Genomic DNA, 27,328 nt, shown 5'->3' with positions numbered 1-27,328 from the left:
CTTAATGGCGGTCCTAGCTCCGAGCTCCGGAGAAGGACTGCTTCGCAAGTTCGGGTCTTACCCGCTACGGCAAGCGGGGGACCCCTAAAATCCCAGGCGCTGAAGCCTGAGAACAAGGAGACTCGGTGGGCACCTTTGCGCCCCCCGGTACCGTGAAAGAGCCTTTTTAAAGGCTACGGATCGACATCGGGAGTGAGCGCGGTGCTGAGAGTCGCTACCCAGCCTGCGAAGTGAAGCCGCGTCGCCATAAGCGGAGAGCGCCGACTTCTTCCTGAAAAGAAAATTTGGACTGAATCCCCGTGAGTAAGAGCTGAAATATAACCGGGACCTTTTAATTTTTAAAAATTGGGCTAAAAACGGGGGAGAGCTAAACAAAGGAAGTCTGCCTCCCCCCGACTGCATGAAAGTGAAAGCAACGGAGCTTCAAACCTGCATCCGTTTAAACCTGCTACTTGATTAGCTTAACCGGACATTTAGACCCTTTGATCTCCCCTCTAGCTAGCAGGGCAGAGGGGAGGTGAATTTGAACAACAACTGCATGATTTGTTAGAAGTAAAAAAAAACCTCTGCTGTCTCATCTATCTGAAAATGAAACGGTCTGCCTTTGTACCATACTGAACTGACTTTTCCCTGTGAAGTGATACTTTGATACAAAGTTTCCACAGTGCCTGGCTACTGTACAATACAAGAAGAAGTAGTATAAATTGGGCAACTGTGGCAATCTAAAGCAACAAGTTTTTAGTAATACTGACTTTGACTGACTTTGACTCTGTTAACTTCCCTTTTTACATTATGGACAGACTCCTTTGTTTTTATACTTGGAAACTTTGTTCTATGGCCATTTTGATTTGCTCCCTCTAGAGGACAAAGTGAGGCCCGGCACGGCCTAAGACAGTGGAATTTTCCAAGGGAGAATAAATCCCGTGGGAACTGACCTTGACATGAGTGGCGCACAAGAGGAGATAGTCACAAGAGCCAAAACCAAGCAACAACAACAACAGCTGCAGCAGCTACAGGCAAAGAAAAGAGGCTCAATCTCAGGCGTAACAGTTGGATCAACAGGAACAACAGGACAAGACAAAGGAGCAGCCGTTTCCATGGAAGCTGTGACAGATGCTTTGCTCAAGATAAATCAAACTCTGGAGTCTCTGACAAAACAGACTTCAGAGAATACACTAAAACTAACAGAAATTTCAGCAAGACTAAACCAGAATACAGAATCCATAAATAAATTGGTGGAGGAAAACGCTACTACGCGTCAAATTGCCGAAGACGCCAAAGCTACTGCGGGAGAGACACAGGAGAGGTTAGAGCCGATCGCCAAGAAGGTCTATGAGCATGATGCAACTTTGGCCTTGTGGGAATTACAGAGGAAAGAGAGGAATTTAAAAATTAGACTGATTCTGGAGAATGAAGGAGACAACCTTGTGGAGTACTTGACAAGGGAGTTTGTGGACTGTTGGGACCTCCAGGAAGACGAATTCAAAATCACGACTGCCTTTAGATTGGGCAAAAAGCAAAACAGAAAGACCCCGAGAGACTGTTTGATCACACTCAGATCCAAGGAGGAAAGAGACAAAATATTGGGACTACACTTTGAAAAGGCCTTGCAAATTGGAAACTCAGCTGTACAGATCTTTAAAGACATCCCAAAATATATTCTGGATTTAAGAAACTTTTATAAGGATTTAGCCCTTCTACTAAAGAAAAATTCTATCCGCTTCAGGTGGGAATTCCCACAAGGGCTGTCATTTGACTACAAGGCAAACAAGGTGAAAATAAAGACAATTCAAGATAAAGACAAATTTTTGGCAAGATACCAGGAGGATCTTCAGAAGGGGACTGTGGACGTACTTGCAGAACAGAGGAGAGCGTTGGACATCCTGAATCTCTCGTTTGGACAAAAACCACCACCATCAGAAGAAGAGCAACAACTGGGAGCTGTTGGAGGAGCCTCAGAAAAATAGCAAGATGGCTCTGCAATTCCTCAGTTGGAATTGTAATGGGCTCAATGGGCCTTTGAAGAGAAGACAAGTATTTCATGTATTAAATAGAGAACAACTGGACCTGATATGCTTACAAGAAACTCATATAACTAGAGCCCACAGGAGATTACTTACAAACAAAAGGCTAGGACAAGAATTTATCTCATCAGACAAAGTTAAGAAGAGAGGAGTGGTAATATATGTGAAAGAGAAATGGGTTCCAAAAATGATATTCAAAGATGAACAAGGGAGATATCTGGCTGTGGAGATACAAGTACAAGGAGAAAAATTTCTAGTTGTGGGAATTTACGCACCAAATGAAGGCAAATCCGACTTCTTCAAGAGACTTCATGAAACGTTGATGGATTATTTGGATTACAATATGATAATCATGGGAGACATGAATGGCGTGGTCTCCACCAATATGGACAAGGCACAAAGACTAACAGTCACCAAAGAAGGGAGACTCCCTAAGACTTTTTTTGAAATGACTGAAAACATGGACTTGATAGACATTTGGAGAACAAGGAACCCTCTGGAAAGAGAGGGAACCTTTTTCTCCCAAGCAATGATGACCTGGACCAGAATCGATCAAATCTGGGTTACTAGTGGAATGGCTCCAAAGATTAAGAAAGTGGAAATCTGCCCAAAAACTTGCTCCGACCATAACGCCGTGAAGATGGAGATGAAGCTCACAATAACTGGTCAATTTAGATGGAGAATGAATGACACCCTCTTTCATGATAAGGAGATCCTCGCGAAGGCCCAAAAGACTCTAAAAGACTATTTTGAAATAAATTTGAGGACCGACGTGGAGAAAAGAGTGATCTGGGATGCAAGTAAAGCGGTTATGAGAGGATTTTTGATTCAACAAAATTCAATAAAGAGGAAAAAACAAAATGAGAAAAAAGAGAAGATTTTGGAAATGATAAAGGAAGGAGAGAGGAAATTAAGAACAAAACCAAAGTCTCAAGACATTCTAAGAGAGATCAAGTTATATCAAACACAATACATGGAATTGATGAACCAAGAGATTGAATGGAAGATAAAGCAAATGAAGCAAAAGACCTTTGAATCAGCAAATAAATGTGGTAAACTTTTGGCATGGCAACTGAAGAAAAGGCAGAAACTAAATACAGTTACAAGCCTTGAGGTGGATGGAAAGAATATATCTAAGCCCAATGAAATTAGAAATTGCTTTTTAAGTTACTTCAAAAAACTCTACACTCAAGGCCCACAAAATGAAGAAGATATAGACAAATTCCTTGGAAAATATGGATTACAAAACATCTCTCATCAAAGTAAGATGGATTTGAACCAGAGAATCTCAGAACAAGAGATAGAGGCTGCCATTCAGAATATGCAACTGGGCAAATCTCCGGGACCAGATGGACTGACTTCCAGATACTACAAATTGCTGAAGGAATGGTTGACTCAACCACTAAGAGAAGTTTGTAATGAGATCCTTGAGGGAAAAAGGGCGCCTGAATCGTGGAAAGAGGCATATATTTCACTCATACCAAAGTCAGAGACTGAAAAGACCCAACTCAAGAACTACCGCCCAATATCACTCCTTAATGTGGATTACAAAATTTTTGCAGACATTTTGGCAAAAAGATTTAAAAGAGTTTTGATGGAGAAGATTCATAAGGACCAAGCAGGCTTTCTCCCTAAAAGACACCTGGCAGATAATGTAAGGAATGTAATAGACATTTTGGAAAAGCTAGAGGTGAACATAAACACTAAGGCAGTATTGATCTTTGTGGATGCGGAGAAAGCCTTTGACAATATTTCTTGGAGTTTTATGAAGAAGAATCTTCATGGGATGGGGGTAGGCCGGGGTTTTGAGAATGGTATGGCTGCAATATATTCTGAACAAAAAGCTAAACTGATTGTAAACAATGTTGTGACTGAGGAACTTAAGATAGAGAAAGGAACACGACAGGGGTGCCCGATTTCCCCATTACTTTTTATTTCAGTTCTGGAGGTGTTGCTGAATATGATAAGAAATGACCAGCAGGTTAAAGGTGTGCAGGTCGGAGCTAAACATTATAAGTTAAGAGCGTTCGCAGATGACCTAGTATTGACTTTGCAAGAGCCAAACACTAGTACGAAAAAGGTATTAGAAATAATACAACAGTTTGGCCAGGTAGCTGGATTTAAGTTGAACAAGCAAAAAACCAAAGTTTTAGGGAAAAACCTAACAGATATGGAAAAGGAGAAATTTCAAGAGGAAACAGGTTTGACTGTGGTCAAGAAGGTTAAATACCTAGGGGTTTACTTAACATCTAAGAATCAGAATTTGTATAAGGACAACTATGAAAAATGTTGGTCAGAAATCAAAAAAGATTTAGAAATATGGTCAAATTTGAAACTGTCAATGTTAGGCCGAATTGCAGTAATTAAAATGAATGTATTGCCTAGAATGTTATTTCTGTTTCAGACCTTGCAGATTATTGATAAGATGGAATGTTTTAAGAGGTGGCACAAAGACATTTCGAAATTTGTCTGGCAGGGCAAAAAGCCCCGAATTAAATTTAAAATATTGACAGATGCTAAAGAAAGAGGGGGTTTTGCCCTGCCGGACCTAAAACTGTACTATGAGGCAGCAGCTTTTTGCTGGCTCAAAGAATGGATGCTCCTCGAGAATACGGACATCTTGGATCTGGAAGGTTTCAATAACGCTTTTGGTTGGCATGCATATCTTTGGTATGATAAAGTTAACAGTGCCTTTAAAAATCACATTGTCAGAAAAGCATTGTTTAATGTTTGGATAAGATATAAAGATCTATTGGAAAACAAAACCCCTAGATGGGTGTCACCAGTGGAGGCTAAAGCAGTGAAGAAACTCAATATGGAGGTCGGATGGCCGAAGTATTGGGAAATTTTAGAACAGGATGGAGATAAGTTCAAACTACAAAGTCAGGAGAAATTGAAGCATAAAGTAGAAAATTGGTTCCAATATCGCCAAATAATGGAATTTTTTAAACAGGACAGGAAAGTCGGTTTCCAGGTGGAAAAATCAAAATTAGAAACCGAACTGTTAGAACCCAATACTAAGAATTTATCTAGAATGTACAGCTTGTTGTTGAAATGGAACACACAGGATGAAACAGTTAAATCGGCTATGATTAAGTGGGCTCAGGATGTTGGACATAACATTATGTCAGCTGACTGGGAATGGTTATGGAACACCGGTATAAAATTCACGGCATGTAATGCCTTAAAGGAAAACATTATGAAAATGGTATACAGGTGGTACATGACCCCAGTCAAGCTAGCAAAAATCTATCATTTGCCCGATAACAAATGTTGGAAGTGTAAAGAGACTGAAGGTACCTTTTATCACCTTTGGTGGACATGCCCGAAGATTAAGGCCTTCTGGGAAATGATCTATAATGAAATGAAAAAGGCACTTAAATGTACCTTTCCTAAAAAACCAGAGGCCTTTCTCTTGGGCATTGTCGGCCAACTGGTGACAAAGAAAGATAGAGCTTTTTTCATGTATGCCACAACAGCAGCAAGAATACTCATCGCAAAGTATTGGAAGACACAAGATTTACCCACTTTGGAAGAATGGCAGATGAAAGTGATGGACTATATGACACTCGCCGAGATGACAGGCAGAATCCGTGACCAACGAAAAGAGACGGTGGAAGAAGAATGGAGAAAATTTAAAAGCTATCTTAAGGACTACTATAAACTTAATGAATGCTAAAATGTCGTGGTTTTCAGTAACAAAGGGGTATAGGGATATAAGGTTAGACTATAAAAGAGGACTAAGATGACAGAGATTGGAAAGTAACAATTGGGAGTTGCTAGTTGAACTATGGACATTGGGATGCAGAGAGGGGGGGTATGGGGAAGTCCAAGAAAAGAGGTTTATGAAAGTATGTTTGAAACTATACGTGTATGTTTGTCATTTTTAGTGTTTGTCTGTTTTTCTTAAAAATTTTGTAAAACCAATAAAAATTTTATAAAAAAAAAAATCAAATAAAATCCTGTTAATAACCTGCAAGGACGTTTTGCCGCTTTGTGTGAATCTGTGCTTCAGGGACCCAATAGCAGATGTGGTTGGTCCTTCATAGATGGGGGCTCGTCCGGGATAGAACAACACAAGGCTTCCTAACCCCCATCACACTCCAAATTTATTCTAGCACAGATTTGGCAAGCTCTCCCATCTTTACTTTTATAAAATTGGCAAGTGTGATTTGGTGAGGTGCTGGGAATTTTCTTTTAGGGATGCTGATGCTCTAGAGCTACAATTCCCATGGTCTCCTGGGAAGAGGGAATAATCATTACATCACTTTAACCAGGTGCAGCAGATTTGCCCAAAGTTAAGGTGCATGATACAGAAGTCCTTATATCGGATCCTGTGGCATATTTAGTGGATGGTGAATTAAGAACAATATATATTTCATAGGGTTGCCATATTTTGGAGAGCGAAAAAGAGGACATGTTTGCTGACTTCTACTTTTAACTACAGATCGCTATGACGGCTCTCATTTTAAATTTCCCTACAATGTTCTTAACTTTCAACAACAATATAAAAATAATTATAATACATATTGCTGCCTCGTTTGCCAAATGAAAGTATTTTAGCTCATGTTCACATCTTTGTAAACGTAAGTGTGCACAGAACAATATATTAAACTGTTTAGCACGTACATATGGGCTCTCCTTATGGGCAGGGTGTTGTTAACCGTTGCCCTCCCTAACGCCTTCTCCAGCATCTTGCAGCTGGGACAGCATCCTTTTAGTTCAGTCACAAGAGAAGGGATTTATACAGTACGTAGCTAGTTTAAGATGCTGCTCTGTTGCAATTCTCTGCTGCAGACTAGCTTAGCCATGTGCCTTAGATCTGAGTCTAATGCACTAGAAAACTTTCCTTGGGTTACTGTAAAGAAAAAACCTCAGACATTTTGCCACTTTAAAAATTCCACCGGGACAGAACTGTCCAGAATTTCCCAGACATAGCCGGGATTCGGCCATCTGTAAAAGTGCCCGGATTTTCACTTTTTGAAATATGGCAACCAGACATGGAGAACTCACAAACCAAGTGGTTTTTATGTTTATGGTGTATTCTTCCCTTTTGGTGTAAATTCTCTAGTGAGCAGGAGAGAGAGACAATAGTTTTGCGTCCTTATTCCCATATCAAATCATCAAGAAGAAGCAAACATTCTAATTGTTTCTATAGGGAGCTTATTGAGTTATGCTGACTTGGGGAGACTGTTGGGGAAGAACTGTGGTCACTTTAGCTTGGCTGGAGCAAGGGGAACATTTCAATATAAGCCACCTTTTGCAGGCAACAGGAAAACCCACTGAGCTTCATACAGGTAAGTCTGCTTCTTCCTGGTGTAGACCATAGTGATGTCCCCACAGTCGGTTTCCATGCTACTCTTTGCTCAGCTTAAACTTCCCATCTGGGCAGCAGACCACTTTTCTTGCACCACATTCCCATGTGCATTCAGGAAATGTGTACACAAAAGCATATGCCAAAGTGTGCATAAGAATGCATATACTGGTGAAAGTAACATAAGAATGTGGAGGTCTGAGCTTAAAATTAGAAAGTTGAGAAACTGAGAGGTCCACCCCACCCCCATCCCCAGTGCCTGAACACTAATTTCCTGTTCTCTTCTTATCAGAAGCCCAACCGATCAGCAACAAGACATTGTCTCTTCTCAAGAGTAATTTTTTCCAAGAACTGGAAATATATGACTTTCATCAGAACCATAATCCTTCATGAGTTCTGGCTATAGCTTATAATAAAGCATATAAGTTTACAGAAATAACTGAAAACCAAAAAAGGAATCCAGTCTGCCCCATGGAAGACCAAAATATTTTGATTCACATTTTTGTCCCTGCAAAAACAAAGCACGGTTTGTCATTCAAACCTCCTAATTTCCAGCTTAATCCAATGCAGTTAGCTCTTGAAGCAGCTGTAAAATCACTAAGTGATTTCATGGGTTCAAATGACATGTTTCTTTTTGTACAAGAGAGTACAAGAATATAAAGTAATGACTTTATATAGCCAGGTGAATTACTAATTCTGGTCAGGGATAGCCTAAATTCTGTCATCTATCCGGTATCCCCTAGGTTAGATTGCTGCAATGCATTATACGTAAGGCTGCCTCTGAAGAAGGATTGAAAACTTCAGCCGGTAGAGAATTCAGCAGTCAGGTAACTCACATGGGCAAGGGGGTATGAGCATATCAAACCAATCCTGCAGTGGTTGCTAATTTGTTTCTGGAACTAAATCAAAATGCTTTTCTAAAAAACCCCTCTAAACCCCTAAATGGCTCAGAACTGCAAACGAATTTATTCTGTTTTTCAGCTATTTTGCAATGCTTCCCCAGCACTACTGCTGTCCAGAGAAGCTTTAGCACAACAAAGGAGGGGAAATAATAAAACAGAACATATGTGGTATAAAAAGAATTTCAGCAGGAAATTATTATGGGATATGCACTGACAGAAAGTGAAGTCTTCTTTTTGGCAATCACTCATAGCCGAGTAAGATTGTCTTCCATAAACACAGTTTTAACAGTGAGTCCGTAGGTGACTGTGGAAGCCAATTTTGGATCCACACGTCCTTCCACAGTGGGAACGTTGGTTTCTGGGCGGGAGTTGATCATGGTGTAGATTTGCCAAGGGTGCCTTCCTCCTAGCATGTTTCTCCCAATGTCAGCCTGGAAAGACTCAAAATTACTCCTCAGATTCATTTTCTCAGCACAATGTCCTCTCAATTCACCTCAATTTCCCCACCTATTCTCTGTATCCCATCCACCAAAACTTCTAGTCCCACAATATTTGAGGCAGAAAGAGCATATCCATCTTTCACTGGTTAACTTTAGTAGTGGTTAATTTGTGAGGAGTTTCACATTGCCAGATGGAAAAAGGAAATATCTTCTTTTGCTATTGTAAAACAAAGGGGGAAATAACATATTACATTTTGTATGTCGTTTTAATAAATCCATCCCTCCAAATCACAGGTCTGCTCTATATAATACCACTGAGGGGAATGACAGCATTACTCTTCCTCTTCCCTGCATCAACTGGTGAGATCCATGGTGATGATGGAAACTGAAGGCAACCGCACGCATCTCACCAACTTCATCTTGATGGGTTTCACGACAGATCCACTCCTGAGGATCCTCTTCTTTGTTCTGTTCCTGGTCTCGTACACTCTCACATTGACTGGAAACCTGGGTCTCATCACACTGATCTACCTAGATTCCCGCTTGCACACACCCATGTATTTCTTTGTGGGCAGCCTTTCCTTCCTGGATATCTGGTACTCCTCCGTCTACACTCCCCGGATCCTGTACGACTGTGTGTCTGAGAACAACGGCATGAGCCTGGCAGGCTGTGCAGCTCAGTTCTTCTTCTCAGCTGGCTTGGCCCAAAGTGAATGTTTCCTGCTAGCTGCCATGGCCTATGACCGCTATGTGGCCATCTGCAAACCACTTCTCTATACCACTGCTATGCCTAAGAAGCTCTGCACCCAGTTGGTCATTGGCTCTTACGTAGCTGGCTTTGCTAATGCTATTGTACATACAGGAAACACTTTTCGGCTAAGCTTTTGTGGGAGCAACATTATCAACCACTACTTTTGTGATGCGCCACCACTTGTGAAGATGGCCTGTGATGATACCCGGGTCTATGAACTCATTGTGGCTGCAGTCATTGGTTGCAATGTGCTGGCAACCACTGTCCTCATCCTGGGCTGCTACACAGGCATTGTGACAGCCATCATACGCATTCGCTCAGCTGCAGGACGGCGCAAGGCCTTCTCCACTTGCTCCGCCCACCTACTCTCTGTCTCCCTCTACTATGGCTCCATCCTCCTCATGTATTCCCGACCAAGCTCACAACACACTCCAAATGCGGACAAGGCAAATGCTCTTTTCTACACTGTGCTCAACCCCCTGATCAACCCCTTCATTTACAGCTTGCGCAACAAAGATGTGAAGGCAGCCTTCAAGAAACTCCTTGGAAGATTCATAGCACCCAAATGAATGTCAGTGACGTTGCTCAGCTCCCCACATAATACAGATTTTTATCAAGGGTGGTGAATTGGTGGCCCTGCAGATGTTGATGGCCTCCAACGCTCATCAGTCCCACCAGCATGGACAATGCTCAGGGATGAAGGAGGTTGTAGTCCAGCAAAATCTTGGCAAGTCACAGGTTCTCTGCCTCTGGATTAGAGACTAGTCTCCAGTAGGTAAGAACGTAGTGGACAAGGGGAAGCACTAGAAAAGATGGCCAGTGGATAAATGGTTAAGCATCCCACCTACATGTCAGGGGCTGAAGAGGAGGGCTGAGGATCACCCCCTCCTTCTCTTCAGCTTGCCCCCACCCCTAGTAGTTTCAAGAGAAGAGGAACAGGAATGAATTACGGCAGAACTCAGAGTTGCCAAATTATGAGGTGTTAAGAGAAGGAGGGGGAGAACAGCCAATAGAGACGTCCTTGGAGAGCATAGAACCGCCGCCATCCCCATGGACTCGACTTTCAATTAGAATTCAAGAGCAAAGGGCCAAGTACTGTTGCTGGGCAAGGAAGGGGAGGAGCTCAGAGTGGGCAACATCACTAAGGAGTTAAGAACTGGGTTCTTTGTCTTGCAACTCAATGACTGAATAAAACCATACATACAAACTTTCTTGTTTCTTCCTTGATCCTTAATGCTACTGGGGAAGGAAAGAATTTCCCAAGCTTGACACTACACTACTATTCACATGGTATTTGCATTTAAGGTATACTTTTGAAAAATTAATTGTAAAAAAAATTAAAAATAAAAGAATTGGTTCAGATAATTTCCCACAAGGCTTCCTAACCCCCATCACACTTCAATTTTATTCTAGCACAGATTTGGAAAGCTCACCCATCTTTACTTTTATAAAACTGGCAAGTGTGATTTGGTGAGGTGCTGGGAATTTTCTGTTAGGGATGCTGATGCGCTAGAGCTACAGTTCCCATGGTCTCCTGGGAAGAGGGAATAATCATTATGTCACTTTAAGCCAGGAGAGCAGATATGCCCAAAGTTAAGGTGCCTGATACAGAAGGCCTTACATCGGATCCTGTGGCATATTTAGTGGATGGTGAATTAAGAACAATATATATTTCATAGGGTTGCCATATTTTGAAGAGCAAAAAAGAGGACATGGTTGCTGACTTCTACTTTTAACTACAGGTCGCTATGACAACTCTCATTTTAAAGACCCCTACAATGTTCTTAACTTTCAACAAAATAATAATAATAATAATAATAATAATAATAATAATAATAATAATAATACATATTGCTCCCTCGTTTGCCGAGTGAAAGTATTTTGGCTCATGTTCACATCTTTGTGAACATAAGTGTGCAAAGAACAATGTATTAAACTGTTTAGCACGTACATATGGGCTCTCCTTATGGGCAGGGTGTTGTTAACCCTTGCCCTCCCAGACGCCTTCTCCAGGATCTTGCAGCTGGGACAGCATCCTTTTAGTTCAGTCACAAGAGAAGGGATTTATACAGTATGTAGCTAGTTTAAGATGCTTGTTGTTGTTTAGTCGTTTAGTCATGTCCGACTTCATGACCCCATGGACCAGAGCACGCCAGGCACTCCTGTCTTCCACTGCCTCCCTCAGTTTAGTCAAACTCATGCTGGTAGGTTCGAGAACACTATCCAACCATCTCATCCTCTGTTGTCCCCTTCTCCTTGTGCCCTCCATCTTTCCCAACATCAGGGTCTTTTCCAGGGAGTCTTCTCTTCTCATGAGGTGGCCAAAGTATTGGAGCCTCAGCTTCAGGATCTGTCCTTCCAGTGAGCACTCAGGGCTGATTTCCTTAAGAATGGAGAGGTTTGATCTTCTTGCAGTCCATGGGACTCTCAAGAGTCTCCTCCAGCACCATAATTCAAAAGCATCAATTCTTCGGCGATCAGCCTTCTTGATGGTCCAGCTCTCACTTCCATACATCACTACTGGGAAAACCATAGCTTTAACTATACGGACCTTTGTTGGCAAGGTGATGTCTCTGCTTGTTAAGATGTTGTCTAGGTTTGTCATTGCTTTTCTTCCAAGAAGCAGACGTCTTTTAATTTCGCAGCTGCTGTCACCATCTGCAGTGATCATGGAGCCCAAGAAAGTAAAATCTCTCACTACCTCCATTTCTTCCTCTTCTATTTCCGGCTAGGGATTCATCCAGCCCAACCTTTCACATGATGAATTCTGCATATAAGTTAAATAAGCAGGGAGACAATATACAGCCTTGTCGTACTCCTTTCCCAGTTTTGAACCAATCAGTTGTTCCATATCCAGTTCTAACTGTAGCTTCTTGTCCCACATAGAGATTTCTCAGGAGACAGATGAGGTGATCAGGCACTCCCATTTCTTTAAGAACTTGCCATAGTTTGCTGTGGTTGACACAGTCAAAGCCTTTAGCATAGTCAATGAAGCAGAAGTAGATGTCTTTTTGGAACTCTCTAGCTTTCTCCATAATCCAGCGCATGTTTGCAGTTTGGTCTCTGGTTCCTCTGCCTCTTCTAAATCCAGCTTGCACTTCTGGGAGTTCTCGGTCCACATACTGCTTGAGCCTACCTTTTAGAATTTTAAGCATAACCCCACCTTGGAAGAATGGCAGATGAAGGTGATAGACTATATGGGACTGGCAGAGATGACCGGCAGAATCCAAGACCAGGGAAGAGAGACAGCGGAAGAAGACTGGAAGAAATTTAAGGACTATCTTAGGAAACATTGTAAAATTATTGAATGTTAGAATGACGTGGGTTTAGAAATTATGTGGTTTCTAGCTGTAATGATTAAGTAAAAAGAAAAGAAAGTCTAAAAATTTAAATGGATAACAAGGGAGAGGATTTGCTGAATTAATAATTGGAAATTGGAATACTGAAAGGGGAGGTATGAGGAAGTCGCGGAAGTAAGTTACAAGAAAATAAGGGATTGAAACTATACTTGTTTTTGTTTCTTTGTTTGTTTGTATTATTGTCTTGTTTGTTATTATATAATTTGTGAAACTTCAATAAAAATCTTTTATATTTTTTTATAAAATATTTATTGCAAATTTTAAACAAAAAATCACCAAACATATAAAATACCATCACCAAAATATAACAAACAAAAAAGTAAGCATAGAATAAAACAGGTACAACGAAAACAGCTGTCCATGAATCATATTTCCATAACCTTTGGACTTCCTCACATCTCCCTTTCCTGCGTTCTCAATAGAAAGTTATAAGCAGCAATTTATTGCCTTATTTCAGTTCTTATTTTGTAATTCTCAAATATTATGTCTCAAACTTTAAATATTTTTATCACATACTTAACTACTTAATTTAAACATAATATTGCTTCAAATTTCATCTTTTTCTGAAATATCACTTATTCTCATATATCTTTCAACTAAATTGCTGATGCCTTGTTGTTTTCTATCGTGCATTTTCTTAACATTCATACAGCTTATAATGTTTTTGTAGATAGTCCTTAAACTTTTTCCAGTCCTCTTCCACTGTCTCTTCTCCCAGGTCTCGAATTCTGCCAGTCATTTCTGCCAATTCCATATAGTCTATCAGTTGCGTCTGCCATGATTCCAGCGTGGGCAAATCTTGGGTCTTCCAATGTTTTGCAATAAGTATTCTTGCTGCTGTTGTTGCATACATAAAAAAGGTTCGGTCCTTCTTTAACACCCTCTGGCCGACAATGCCCAAAAGGAAGACCTCTGGTTTCTTAGGGAAGGTATACCTAAATACCTTTTTAAACTCATTATAGATCATTTCCCAGAAGGCCTTAACCCTCGGGCAGGTCCACCAAAGGTGAAAGAATGTTCCTTCAGTCTCCTTACATTTCCAACATTTATTGTCAGGCTTATGGTATATTTTTGCAAGCTTGACTGGGGTCATGTACCACCTATATATCATTTTCATAATATTTTCTTTCAAGGCATTACATGCCGTGAACCTCACACCGGTGGTCCATAACCTTTCCCAGTCATCAAACATAATATTGTACCCAATATCCTGTGCCCATTTTATCATGGCTGATTTCACTGTTTCGTCTTGAGTCTTCCATTTTAACAGCAAGTTGTACATTTTTGAAAGTACCTTAGTCTTAGGTTCCAACAATTCTGTTTCTAGTTTCGATTTTTCCACCTAGAAACCTGTTTTTCTATCCAGATTAAAGACCTCCCTAATCTGAGCATAATGTAGCCAATCTCGCACTTTATCCTTTAGTTTCTCAAAACTCTGCAGTCTCCAAGTATCTCCAACTTTTTCTAATATTTCCCAATATTTCGGCCATTTGGCCTCCATATTGAGTCTTTTCTGAGCCTTAGCTTCCATAGGTGACAACCACCTTGGGGTCTTGTTTTCTAATAAGTCTTTGTATTTTATCCAGACATTAAATATTGCTTTCCTGACAATATGGTTCTTGAAAACCTTATGAATTTTTACCTTGTCGTACCACAATAAAAATCTTTTTTTAAAAAAAGAATTTTGAGCATAACCCTGCTAGCATGTGAAATGAGTGCAATTGTGCGGTAGTTGGAGCATTCTTTGGCACTGCCCTTCTTTGGGATTGGGATGTAGACTGATCTTCTCCAATCCTCTGGCCACTGCTGAGTTTTCCAAACTTGCTGGCATATTGAGTATAGCACCTTAACAACATCATCTTTTAAAAATTTAAATAGTTCAGCTGGAATATCATCACTTCCACTGGCCTTGTTATTAGCAGTGCTTTCTAAGGCCCATTTGACTTCACTCTCCAGGATGTCTGGCTCAAGGTCAGCAATCACACTACCTGGGGTGTACGAGCCATCCATATCTTTCTGGTATAATTCCTCTGTGTATTCTTGCCACCTCTTCTTGATGTCTTCTGCTTCTTTTAGGTCCTTACCACTTTTGTCCTTTATTATGGTAATCTTTGTACGAAATGTTCCTTTCATGTCTCCAATTTTCTTGAACAGATCTCTGGTTCTCCGCATTCTGTTGTTTTCCTGTATTTCTTTGCATTGCTCATTTAAGAAGGCTTTCTTGTCTCTCCTTGCTATTTTTTGGAAATCTGCATTCAATTTCCTGTATCTTTCACTATCTCCCTCTCATTTTGCTAGCCTTCTTTCCCCCGCTTTTTGTAAGGCCTCGTTGGATAGCCACTTTGCTTTATTGCATTTCCTTTTCATTGGGATGGTTTTCATTGCTGCCTCCTGTATAATGTTGTGAGCCTCCATCCACTGTGTGGAACTGAGGAACAGGTTCTCTGTTGCAATTCTCTGCTGCAGACTAGCTTAGCCAGGTGCCTTAGATTTGAGTCTAATGCACTAGAAAACTTTTCTTGGGTTACTGTAAAGAAAAACCCCCAGACATTTTGCCACATTTAAAAAATCCACCCAGACAGAAATGTCCAGAATTTCCCAGACAAAGCCAGGATTCGGCCGTCTGTAATATGGCAACCCAACATGGAGAACTCTCAAACCAAGTTGTTTGTTATATTTGTGGTGTTTTCTTCCCTTTTGGTGTAAATTCTCTAGTGAGCAGGAGAGAGAGAGAATAGTTTTGCGTCCTTATTCCCATATCAAATCATCAAGAAGAAGCAAACATTCTAATTGTTTCTATAGGGAGCTTATTGAGTTATCCTGACTTGGGGAGACTGTTGGGGAAGAATTGTGGTCACTTCAGCTTGGCTGGAGCACAGGGACGATTTCAATATAAGCCACCTTTTTCAGGCAACAGGAAAACCCACTGAGCTTCATACAGGTAAGTCTGCTTCTTCCTGGTGTAGACCATAGTGATGTCCCCACAGTCGGTTTCCATGCTACTCTTTGCTCAGCTTAAACTTCCTAGCTGGGCAGCAGACCACTTTTCTTGCACCACATTCCCATGTGAATTCAGGAAATGTGTACACAAAAGCATATGCCAAAGTGTGCATAAGAATGCATATACTGGTGAAAGTAACATAAGAATGCAGTCTGCTAGGGAGGATTATTTCTCACCGCCCCCCAAAAAATGTACAGGAGGCAAAATTACATACAAATATATAGTAGGTAAAACTTGCCCTAAGATGCTAGTGAATGTTAATGATGGGGTTTTTTAAAATCACAAACCAACATCGAAATGTGGAGGACTGAGCTTAAAATTAGAAAGATGAGAAACTGAGAGGTCCGTCCCCCCATCCCCACTGCCTGCAAACTCATTTCCTGTTCTCTTATCAGAAGCCCAACTGACCAGCAGTAAAACAGTTTCTCTTCTCAAGAGTATTTTTTTTGCAAGAACTGGAAATATATGACTTTCATCATAACCATAATCCTTCATGAGTTCTGGCTATAGGTTATAATAAAGCATATAAGTTTGCAGAAATAACTGAAAACCAAAAAAGGATTTCAGTCTGCCCCATGGAAGACCAAAATATTTTGAGTCACATTTTTGTCCCTGCAAAAAGAAAGCAAGGTTTGTCATTCAAACAACCTAATTTCCAACTTAATCCAATGCAGTTAGCTCTTGAAGCAGCTGTAAAATCACTAAGTGATTTCATGGGTTCAAATGACATGTTTCTTTTTGTACATGAGCTATTTAATGGCTTTATATAGCCAGGTGAATTACTAATTCTGGGCAGGGATAGCCTGAATTCTGCCATCTATGCTCTGGTATCCCCTAGGTTAGATTGCTGCAATGCATTATACGTAAGGCTGCCTCTGAAGAAGGATTGAAAACTTCAGCCAGATCAGAATTCAGCAGTCAGGTTCCTCACCTGGGCAAGGGGGGTATGAGCATAAAAAACCAATCCTGCAGTGGTTGCTAATTTGTTTCTGGAACTAAATCAAAATGCTTTTCTAAAAAACAACTCTAAACCCTTAAATGGCTCAGAACTGCAAATGGGTTTATTCTGTTTTATCAGCTGTTTTGCAATGCTTCCCCAGCACTACTGCTGTCCAGAGAAGCTTTAGCACAACAAAGGTTGGGAAGAAATAAAACAGAACATATGTGGTATAAAAAGAATTTCAGCCGGAAATTATTATGGGATATGTACTGACAGGAAGTGAAGTCTTCTTCTTTGGCAATCACTCATAGCCGAGTAAGATTGTCTTCCATAAACACAGCTTTAACAGTTAGTCCGTGAGTGACTGTGGAGGCCGATTCTGGATCCACACCTCCTTCCACAGTGGGGACATTGGTTTCTGGGTGTAGATTTGCCAAGGGTGCCTTCCTCTTAGCACATTTCTCCCTTGCGTCCTGAGTTTGAGTGTCTTCAAAGCCCATGACATCTTTGGTATAGGCTGTTCTCCAACTGGAGCACTTGCAGGCAAATGTTTCCCAATTGTTGGTGTTTATACTACATTTTTTATGATTTGCCTTGAGACGGTCTTTAAACCTCTTTTGTTGACCACCAGCATTACACTTTCCATTTTTAAGTTCGGAATAGAGTAGTGTGGCCATCCCATGCAGATGCAAACTGCGTTGAAAACAGGACTGTGGATAACTGCCCTCAGAGCAAATCATCATGAGGACCTCTTGGCCTCCCTCCTCTTCTGCGTCTGCTTCAGCTTTTGACTCTGTATTTCTCTGTTCCACAAACTCTCCCTTCTCACTTAAACCCTGTTACCTCTTGAGCTTCTGACACCTCCTCTTCCTAGTCTTCTCCCTCTGACCACTCACTGTCATCCTACCACCGATCCCTGGGCTCTGAGCTGTCTTCCCTTAGAGAGTCCCCAGCTGGTGCCTCCTATCATTCCTCTGTGACCAAGCAGTCCCTGACGGCTGTGAACACACTCAGGTTGGATAAAGCATATCCAAAGGACATTCTTTTCCTTAAAGAATTATGTGCATTTTATTTTACCACTCACAGAGTTACACTTGCCAGTAACCCTTAACAGAGTGTAGTGCCTAGAATTCTTTCAGGCAGAGAATGTGTTTCAGATATGCTTTAACGGTATTGTGCTGCCATATGCTGCCGGTTAAACTGTTTCTTGATAAGGCATGTAGAATTATTTGTTTACACATAGTTTTGTCAATTCCTTGCCTGAGTATGCTCTCTGGTGCTGAGTTGCAGTAATTCCTCTTGTGGCATTTCTTTTATAAACCATACTCTGGACAGTTACACCACAGTAAACTTTTTCGATTTAGCTCCCAGGAAAAACACTTTTGAAGAGTTTTACATTTTCTAATATAACCTTTCAACTGGAGGGTGGGTGGGAATATTCCACATTCAGTTATTTAGAGATAGCCAGTATTAAGAAGGGTTTGAAAGGCTGCAATATACTACTTAATCAGAGTTGGAGGTGAATTCCATTCTACTAATCTGACTTTGGCCAATACTCTGGTGTTTCCTGCAGTATATATTTTAAAAGGTAAAAAGATGAGGGATGTAATACACCAGAGGTGGACAACCTGCGGCCTTCCAGATGTTGCTGGACCACAATTCCCATCATCACTGACGAGTACTAGCTGGGACTTTCTGACTGAGTTTCGGAACTTTTTAAGGAAATTTTGGCACGATTTAAACCCCCACTGCCTGTTTTCCAAGACATTTGTCCTATTTCTGAAAAATAATCCAGGAGGCCATTTTCGGAGGCGAATTCCAGGACATGTCCTGAAAAATTAGGATGTATGCCAACCCTAGACTGATGGGAGGCCACCAGGGTCTTCCAAACTCAATCATAGACTGTGGGATACTGATATAACTATAGACAAGGCCAAATTGCTGCAAATACCTTTTCCCCTTTTTGTCACTTGCAGGATTCCCTGTGACATCAACTGCATCATTCATCTTCATGATTCATATCTACAAAATGTGCCTTAAGAATTGATCAGGTGAGTGCAAGGAGTCTGCGTTCCAAATTGTATGTCTCCCCTTAGCGTATAATCTCAGTAGAAGGTGAGCAATTGCTTCACGTGTTACTTTCCTCCATAACACATTGGTGAGTGCCTTCCCTATGTGTGTACCTGGAACAGAACAGAACAGAAGATGTTTGTGCTACCTTCCACATATGAGAAGGCATCTTGCTTTTACCAGCATGGTTGTCAATAACCATGGCATAGCATAGTCAACTACATCAAATGTCCAGCAATGGACAAGTGATCCACCAAATGTAGCACACTAATGTGCAACCAGCCTGTCACCTGCATTGCACATATCTTGCTACAGCTGTTATCAAGTTGTCAGTCATGCAACTTTGGTTTTGGCGACCAAAGTCAGCCTGCAAAGGCTCAAAATTACACCTCAGATTCATTGTCTCAGCACAATGTCCTCTCAATTCACCTCAATTTCCCCAGCTATTCTCTGTATCCCACCACCAAAACTTCTAGTCCCACAATATTTGAGGCAGAGAGAAACCATCTTTCACTGGTTAACTTTAGTAGTGGTTAATTTGCGAGGAGTTTCACATTGCCAGGTGGAAAAAGGAAATATCTTCTTTTGCTATTGCTATTGTAAAACAAAGGGGGAAATAACATATTACATTTTGTATGTCGTTTTAATAAATCCATCCCTTCAAATCACAGTTGTGCTCTATATAATACCACTGAGGGGAATGACAGCATTCCTCTTCCTCTTCCCTACATCAACTGGTGAGATCCATGGTGATGATGGAAACTGAAGGCAACCGCACGCATCTTACCAACTTCATCTTGATGGGTTTCACAACAGATCCACTCCTGAGGATCCTCTTCTTTGTTCTATTCCTGGTCTCGTACACTCTCACATTGACTGGAAACCTGGGTCTCATCACACTGATCTACCTAGATTCCCGCTTGCACACACCCATGTATTTCTTTGTGGGCAGCCTTTCCTTCCTGGATATCTGGTACTCCTCCGTCTACACTCCCCGGATCCTGTACGACTGTGTGTCTGAGAACAACGGCATGAACCTGGCAGGCTGTGCAGCTCAGTTCTTCTTCTCAGCTGGCTTGGCCTACAGTGAATGTTTCCTGCTAGCTGCCATGGCCTATGACCGCTATGTGGCCATCTGCAAACCACTTCTCTATACCACTGCTATGCCTAAGAAGCTCTGCACCCAGTTGGTCATTGGCTCTTATGTAGCTGGCTTTGCTAATGCTATTGTACATACAGGAAACACTTTCCGGCTAAGCTTTTGTGGGAGCAACTATATCAACCACTACTTTTGTGATGCGCCACCACTCGTGAAGATGGCCTGTGATGATACCCGGGTCTATGAACTCATATTGGCTGCAGTCATAGGTTGCAATGTGCTGGCAACCACTGTCCTCATCCTGGGCTGCTACACAGGCATTGTGACAGCCATCATACGCATTCGCTCAGCTGCAGGACGGCGCAAGGCCTTCTCCACTTGCTCCGCCCACCTACTCTCTGTCTCCCTCTACTATGGCTCCATCCTCCTCATGTATTCCCGACCAAGCTCACAACACACTCCAAATGTGGACAAGGCAAATGCTCTTTTCTACACCGTGGTCAACCCCCTGGTCAACCCCTTCATTTATAGCTTGCGCAACAAAGATGTGAAGGCAGCCTTCAAGAAAGTCCTTGGAAGATTCATAGCACCCAAATGAATGTCAGTGACATTGCTCAGCTTCCCACAAAGTACGCAGAAGACCAGGGATGTGGAATCTGTGGCCCTCAAGATGTTGTTGGACCCCAGTTCTCATCCGCCCCACCCAGCATAGCCAATGCTCAGGGACGATGGGGGCTGTACTCCAGCAACATCTTAGTGGGCCACAGGCCATGACTTTGGATTAGAGAATGAAGAACCACTCTCTGGTATCCTTATTAATTTAAGAGACAGCAGAAACCAGCAGGAGACCAAACTGATAACTTTGTGGTGATGCTGTATGTTAGGCACTATCTAGTGCTCTACTTCTCAATACTTCCCTGCCCACCCTCCATGGATGGTTTGTCTCCTCCTGCCCTATTTCCTCATAGCCACATCCACAGTTTTGTAGCACCTGAGAAAGAGGGAGACAAAGCCATCATGGGACAGTAGAGACCTATTAGGCATTGGGAAAGGTGGACACTCATGGGCCATTTTCCAACTCGCTTGTCATGCCACCCATCCTTCAGCTATATGGCCCTTGGGCATCATCTTCTCTCTCTCTCCCGCCCCGTAAATTGTACTGCCTTGAGCTGGGTCTCTGATAGGTATTTCCAGACTCTTTTTTTAATTTCCGCTGCCACCCCAGATACCAAGTATTTGAATGTTTTCCACCTCTAGCGTAGGCAGTCAAGCGAATGTGTGAATGAGACGTCCATTTGTTGAAGCCAAATGAATAAAAGCTTTTATGATAATTCAGTATGGTTTCAGTTATGTACTTTCTCATTGGTTACTTTAATTATACAGTGGTGCCTCGGGTTACATACGCTTCAGGTTACATTTGCTTCAGGTTACGGACTCCGCTAACCCAAAAATAGTGCTTTAGGTCAAGAACTTTGCTTCAGGATGAGAACAGAAATCGTGCTCCGGCGGAGCGGCAGCAGCAGGAGGCCCCATTAGCTAAAGTGATGCTTCGTTTAAGAACAGTTTCAGGTTGTGCTTTCTCAGTGGTTACTTTAATTCTATAGAACAAAGACTAACAGCAATGTTGACCCTGCTCTATCAGACTATAACCCTGCCACCTTGTCTCTCCATAATCTACCTCCAACTCCTCCCTCCAAACTGTTTCTCCCCGGTGTTGAAATCACCTTTCAAAACTCCTGTCCAACTCAAGACCAAGATTCCAAGCTGTCCTTCTTCCACCCTATAACATCTACCCTAAATCATATAAAATGTCAGGAGAATATTCATGACTCTCCTGTAATATTCATTAATATCCACAGGTCTCCTGCGTCACCCCAGGTTTAGCCTTCAAAGAACCCATGAGGAGAGTGGTGCAGAAGTTCTCTCTTCAAAGCCCAGGGAGACAGTGTCTGCTGTAGCTTCTTTTCGTCATGGAAAAGAGCCACACATGTTGTCTAAAGTTGGCATTTGGTGCTGCTTTTTCTACTACTGTAAAGAAAATAGCAAGTGGTGTCTTGGAATGAGTAGAGGGCACACCAGTCAGGAAACTAGACAGGAACTTTATTTGTCTCTCTTGAACCAGATCAGGAAGCTCCTGCCTCCACCTGGATTGAAAAAGAGCTATCAATCTGTCACCTAGGACTCAGCTATACAGCTGCATATAAAATGTTTTAAGTGTGTTGTAAAGTGCAATATACAAATGTGACACTAGATGGTGACAGTGAGCTATAGCAAATTTGACATATTTTCCAAAACGTTTTCTAAAAATACATTTTCACAGCGTTTTTTATATGTGTGTAGATTCCACCTTAGTGGCTGAAAATAGATGGTGATACTTTCCACATAGCTAGGCCCTCCTTAGCTACTGCCATTATCATCTGGGGGACCCAAATCCTCTTGCCGCAGAACGTGGCTCCTACTTGGAGAGGAGAAATATATGAAACCTAGGAAGCTGCCTTCTACAAAACAGGCCACTGGTCCATCTAGCTCAGTATTGTCCATACTGACTGGTATAGAGATGCCACACACGTTCTCCATTCTCATCTTGTTCGTTAAAACATTTATTGTAATTACAGATGGGAAATGAGCATAGCAGAAATTCCAAGCCTAACCCAATGCTGTGCGGCTTATAGCAGAACCAGTGAATTAATCCCAATCTATAACTGCAAAAGATTATCTGCAGTTCACAGCTAGTTAAGCAGAGCCTTTTGTCCCTGTTTGAATGAAGAGCTGTTCCATGTTGCAGACAAATTGGGATCATTCATTACTTCCGAGGGAGTGCGGGGGGGGGGGCAGTTTAGGAACTTCTTGCTCTTGAAACAACAGGGAACCTGCTGTCAATACAAGCAGAAAAACATTGCACTGCATCTCCTCAGCTGACCACCTACATTTGCTTGTCTCTTGGCTTGGGCATAGAATAATAGTACACTGAAGGGAAGGATATAAGTTTTCTAAATAGAATTGGGCCAGCAGCCAAAGCACATCGGTGTCTGTCGAAACCTCTGCCCACGGTGGGGAGGAAGATCGGGTGTGTGTGTTAGGGAACCAGTTGTCTGGGTTAGCAGCTGATGAGAGAGAGAAAAAAGCTGAGGTGCTTAATAAGAGAGAGATCTATGGAATGGGGAGAGGTCCATGCTGGCGGGGGCAGACATAGAAAGCCCTTGGTAAATGAACCTAGAATCATAGAATCATAGAGTTGGAATAGACCACAAGGGCCATTGAGTCCAACCCCCTGCCAAGCAGGAAACACCATCAGAGCACTCCTGACATATGGTTGTCAAGCCTCTGCTTAAAGACCTCCAAAGTAGGAGACTCCACCACACTCCTTGGCAGCAAATTCCACTGTCAAACAGCTCTTACTGTCAGGAAGTTCTTCCTAATGTTTAGGTGGAATCTTCTTTCTTGTAGTTTGGATCCATTGCTCCGTGTCCGCTTCTCTGGAGCAGCAGAAAACAACCTTTCTCCCTCCTCTATGTGACATCCTTTTATATATTTGAACATGGCTATCATATCACCCCTTAACCTCCTCTTCTCCAGGCTAAACATGCCCAGCTCCCTTAGCCGTTCCTCATAAGGCATCGTTTCCAGGCCTTTGACCATTTTGGTTGCCCTCCTCTGGACATGTTCCAGTTTGTCAGTGTCCTTCTTGAATTGTGGTGCCCAGAACTGGACACAGTACTCCAGGTGAGGTCTGACCAGAGCAGAATACAGTGGCACTATTACTTCCCTTGATCTAGATGCTATACTCCTATTGATGCAGCCCAGAATTGCATTGGCTTTTTTAGCTGCCACGTCACACTGTTGGCTCATGTCAAGTTTGTGGTCAACCAAGACTCCTAGATCCTTTTCACATGTACTGCTCTCAAGCCAGGTGTCACCCATCTTGTATTTGTGCCTCTCATATTTTTTTTGCCTAAGTGCAATACTTTACATTTCTCCCTGTTAAAATTCATCTTGTTTGTTTTTGCCCAGTTCTCTAATCTGTCAAGGTCGTTGACCTCCAAGTCACCAGGTGTCTATCCTTCATCAGGGTCCATGTACACAGCAATTCCTATATTTAAAAGGCTCAAACATGTTGTAGGGTGTGCATCATCCACCTCAAAATCTGAATAAAATAAAATTTTGTTGTTATTGTTGTTGTTGTTAATATCCCTTCATCCAAAGATCCCAGGGCGGTGTACAACATTAAGAATATAACTTACTTGGCATGTATATTTATGGTATGAGAAGACGAAAGTGCATAAAGGGATTTTTAATCACTTGGAAAGACTATCAATTTATGGTGTATGGGGGAAATATAAAAACCTGTTAGAGCAGAAGACACCGTGGTGGCTTTCCCCATTGGACGCGATATCCTTGAAAAAGACTAAGGCAAAAAGTGAATGGGCAACCTATAAAGAGTTGCTCATGGAAGTAGAACAACAAATGAAATTGAAAAGCTTTGAGGACATAAGACATTTAGTAACAGACTGGTTGCAATATCACCAATTAAATGATGTGTTTAAAATGGATAAGAAAAATGGATTTAGTTAGGAAATTTCAAGATTTGAAAAAAAATTATTGGAAAATAATATGAAGTTACTTTCTAAAATATGTAAATTGTTACTAGGGTGGCATACTAAGGATGATGAAGTTAAATCAGTAATGATACAATGGGCACAAGATATTGGGCACAATATCCAATTTTCATCTCGGGAAAAGTTATGGAGGGATGACTTAAAATTTACAGCATGCTGTGCGTTGAAGGAGAACTATATGAAAATGATATATCGGTGGTATTTAACACCTACAAAATTAGCTAAGATGTATAGAACTGCTTTAAATGTATGTTGGAAATGTAAGGAGAAGGAAGGCACATTCTACCACATGTGGTGGACATGCAATATGACAAAAGCATTCTGGGAAATGATATATAATGAGTTGGGGGGAAATGTTTAAAACAACATTTGTGGGAAAACCAGAGGATTTTTTACTAGGAATTTTAGGTGCGGAGATACCAAAGGAACAGAGACGATTATTTCTATATGCAACAATAGCAGCACGGATACTACTGGCCCTGAAATGGAAAGAAGATAAAGTCCCGACCAGAGATGAATAGGTGGTGAAAATGATGGACTACGCCGAAATGGTGAAATTGAACGGGAAAATCAGAAACCAGGAAGAGAAGAACTTTAAAAAGGAATGGGAAAATTTTATGTTGTACTTAAGAGAACACTGTAAACAACTAAAACCTTCGGTAGGATTTGAGTAACGTTTGTAATGTACTAAAAACTAAGGTAAAAATGTTTTAAATAAGAAAAATAGAGAAAGTTAGTGAAGCAGTGGGAAAAGTTTGAAAATAGAAACCATGGATGGGTGGAGGGGAGTCAAGGGATTCAGGGAATCCTAAATGATGGTGGTGTTTATTGTTTGAATTTAAATTTGCAATGTAAAACTCAATAAAAAATATTTTTTTAAAAAAAGAATATAACTTACTCAGCATAATAATACAAAGCATGATGATAACAGCCCCCCCCCCCCGCATTTAATAGGACATAGATAATTTAATGGCTGAAGGCTTGGGTAAAGAGAAATGTTTTCACCTGGTGCCTAATATATTTATGTATCTGCTTTAGCCTCTGCCTTACATTTATGCAAGCAAACTGCTTAGAGGGGTGTTTTCTACAGCATAGATTTTCTTGTTTATTTTGATGATCAACAATCTTGTTAAATAAAATAAAGAAAAAGAAATCAGTACAAATGCTCAACAAACAGGTCATCTGAAGAAGCACTCAACATGAACCTGAACAAATTTCAGTTTGTTCAGTAACAAACTTTTCCCCCTGTCACTAAATACTGGGAAGAAGTAACCATCTTCTCCTTTCTTGTGGTTTCTTCTGTAAGTTTCGCCATCTGAATTACAGCTAATGATTTCTAAGAAAAGACGTGCAAAGGAAAGCAAGTGATTTGAAACCCTTCACTTCCGCATGGGACAGTTTTGCAAGAATCAAGTCTGCAATGTGTACTCAGTAAACCAGCAGAGAGAACTATTGCTTGGCAAGACAGTCCTCCTTTTTCCTTTTCCTGACACATGGATATATTTGGGGGGGGGCAATTGGCCATTTAAGTATTTTTATTTATTTACTTGATTTAGGGGGCCTTCCCTGGCTATGTCCATGTCCTGACACCTGTATCCCAGTGCATAATGGATATTGGGGGAAAGGTTGTAGCAGAAAGAAGGCCACAAATCAAGGACAACCCATCAGAATTAGCAGCCACAAGAGGAACACAGTAACAACGTATTTAAAGAACATTGCAAAGGATTCTGGGAAACACATTTAGCAAGTTCAACGGCTTGGGTCTTTTTCAGAATGAGGATCAGAAACTTGCTTATTGTTTCACTTCCCGTCTCTCTCCCTTCCAACTCCTTTTTGTACATTTCTTACGAAATCTCTGAATTTAACCCTGACTTCCCTCTTAATGACGATTCCTTTCCAACTCTCCTTTTTTGTTGCGCTATCTGCCATAATGATGTGGCTGCGTGCAGGTGCCTGCACACCTATGCAAGCATGTGAGAGAATAAGCCTAGGCATGTTTTACTCCCAAGTAAGTCCTTACTTTCTCCTTTAGGGCTTACACCCTAATAAGTGTAGTTAGGATGTGCTTCCATTAAACAGATGAATTATATTTCTTTTTAAACTTTAATAATTATTGCTAGATTTTGCCTCTGGTAATGACACACATGACGTAACAGGCTGTATGTAACAGTATAACTTCTATTTCAAAAAACAATTCAACATATCATGCCACAATATGTAATTCCATAGACCAAATTATCATATGAGTGGAACATATTCTGAGAGATTAAAGTCCAGTGGATTGTTCAGGAGATACAGTCTATTCAGTTCTTATATTAGCAATAACCACAATGTGAAATGCTTATTTCAATCTTGTAGTGTTCCACGTGTCGATGCTTTTGAGAATTCTAGCATTCCTTGTAAGTAGGTATCAGATGAAAAACTTGAAAGTATGGCACATGCAGAAAATAAGACAAGGATTCCAGGATAATTCCTTGTTTCGCCCAACTGGGCTTCGTCAGCCGTGCATACGTTGGATTATATAAACGAACATAATGTAATGTAATTTTATATAAAACTAAGTAACATAACGTAAACATTAAACAATAAATTTACATACTATATTCTTGTGTACCAGAAACATGGAACATGGAACATAATGGATTCAGTCATCACAATAACTGATCAGAAGTTTCTTTATATGAAGAGAGGCAATATTGACTCCAACTGTTCATAAAAAATGGGCATGTGCACATATCATAGAATCATAGAATTGTCCCTTGGAAGATGCTCACGAGTGTCATCTAGCCCAACCCCCTGCAATGCAGGAATC

General features: G+C 41.2%; 2 protein-coding genes across 2 annotated transcripts; both read left to right on the top strand.

Annotated features, from left to right (window-relative positions):
- Window positions 1–8,927: 8,927 nt before the first annotated feature.
- LOC310685744 (olfactory receptor 9G4-like) lies at window positions 8,928–10,210 on the top strand. The gene has a single exon (XM_083458579.1). It carries the CDS (start codon window positions 9,050–9,052, stop codon window positions 9,998–10,000), a length of 951 nt encoding a protein of 316 aa, XP_083314705.1. The 5' UTR covers window positions 8,928–9,049; the 3' UTR covers window positions 10,001–10,210.
- A 9,258-nt stretch (window positions 10,211–19,468) lies between these two features.
- Window positions 19,469–20,627, top strand: LOC310697508 (olfactory receptor 9G4-like). Its single transcript, XM_083484218.1, has one exon. It carries the CDS (start codon window positions 19,548–19,550, stop codon window positions 20,496–20,498), a length of 951 nt encoding a protein of 316 aa, XP_083340344.1. The 5' UTR covers window positions 19,469–19,547; the 3' UTR covers window positions 20,499–20,627.
- Window positions 20,628–27,328: the final 6,701 nt, after the last annotated feature.

Source organism: Podarcis liolepis (genome assembly GCF_965112155.1).
Source record: "Podarcis liolepis genome assembly, chromosome: 1".
Lineage (NCBI taxonomy): Eukaryota > Metazoa > Chordata > Lepidosauria > Squamata > Lacertidae > Podarcis > Podarcis liolepis.
The sequence above is the reverse complement of the archived record's forward strand: the minus strand, read 5'-3'. Positions and strand labels throughout refer to the sequence as shown.

Bases quoted from the DNA above. Each gene is read 5' to 3' on its own strand.
- LOC310685744 (XM_083458579.1), top strand. From the start codon at position 9,050: ATGGTGATGATGGAAACTGAAGGCAACCGCACGCATCTCACCAACTTC.
- LOC310697508 (XM_083484218.1), top strand. From the start codon at position 19,548: ATGGTGATGATGGAAACTGAAGGCAACCGCACGCATCTTACCAACTTC.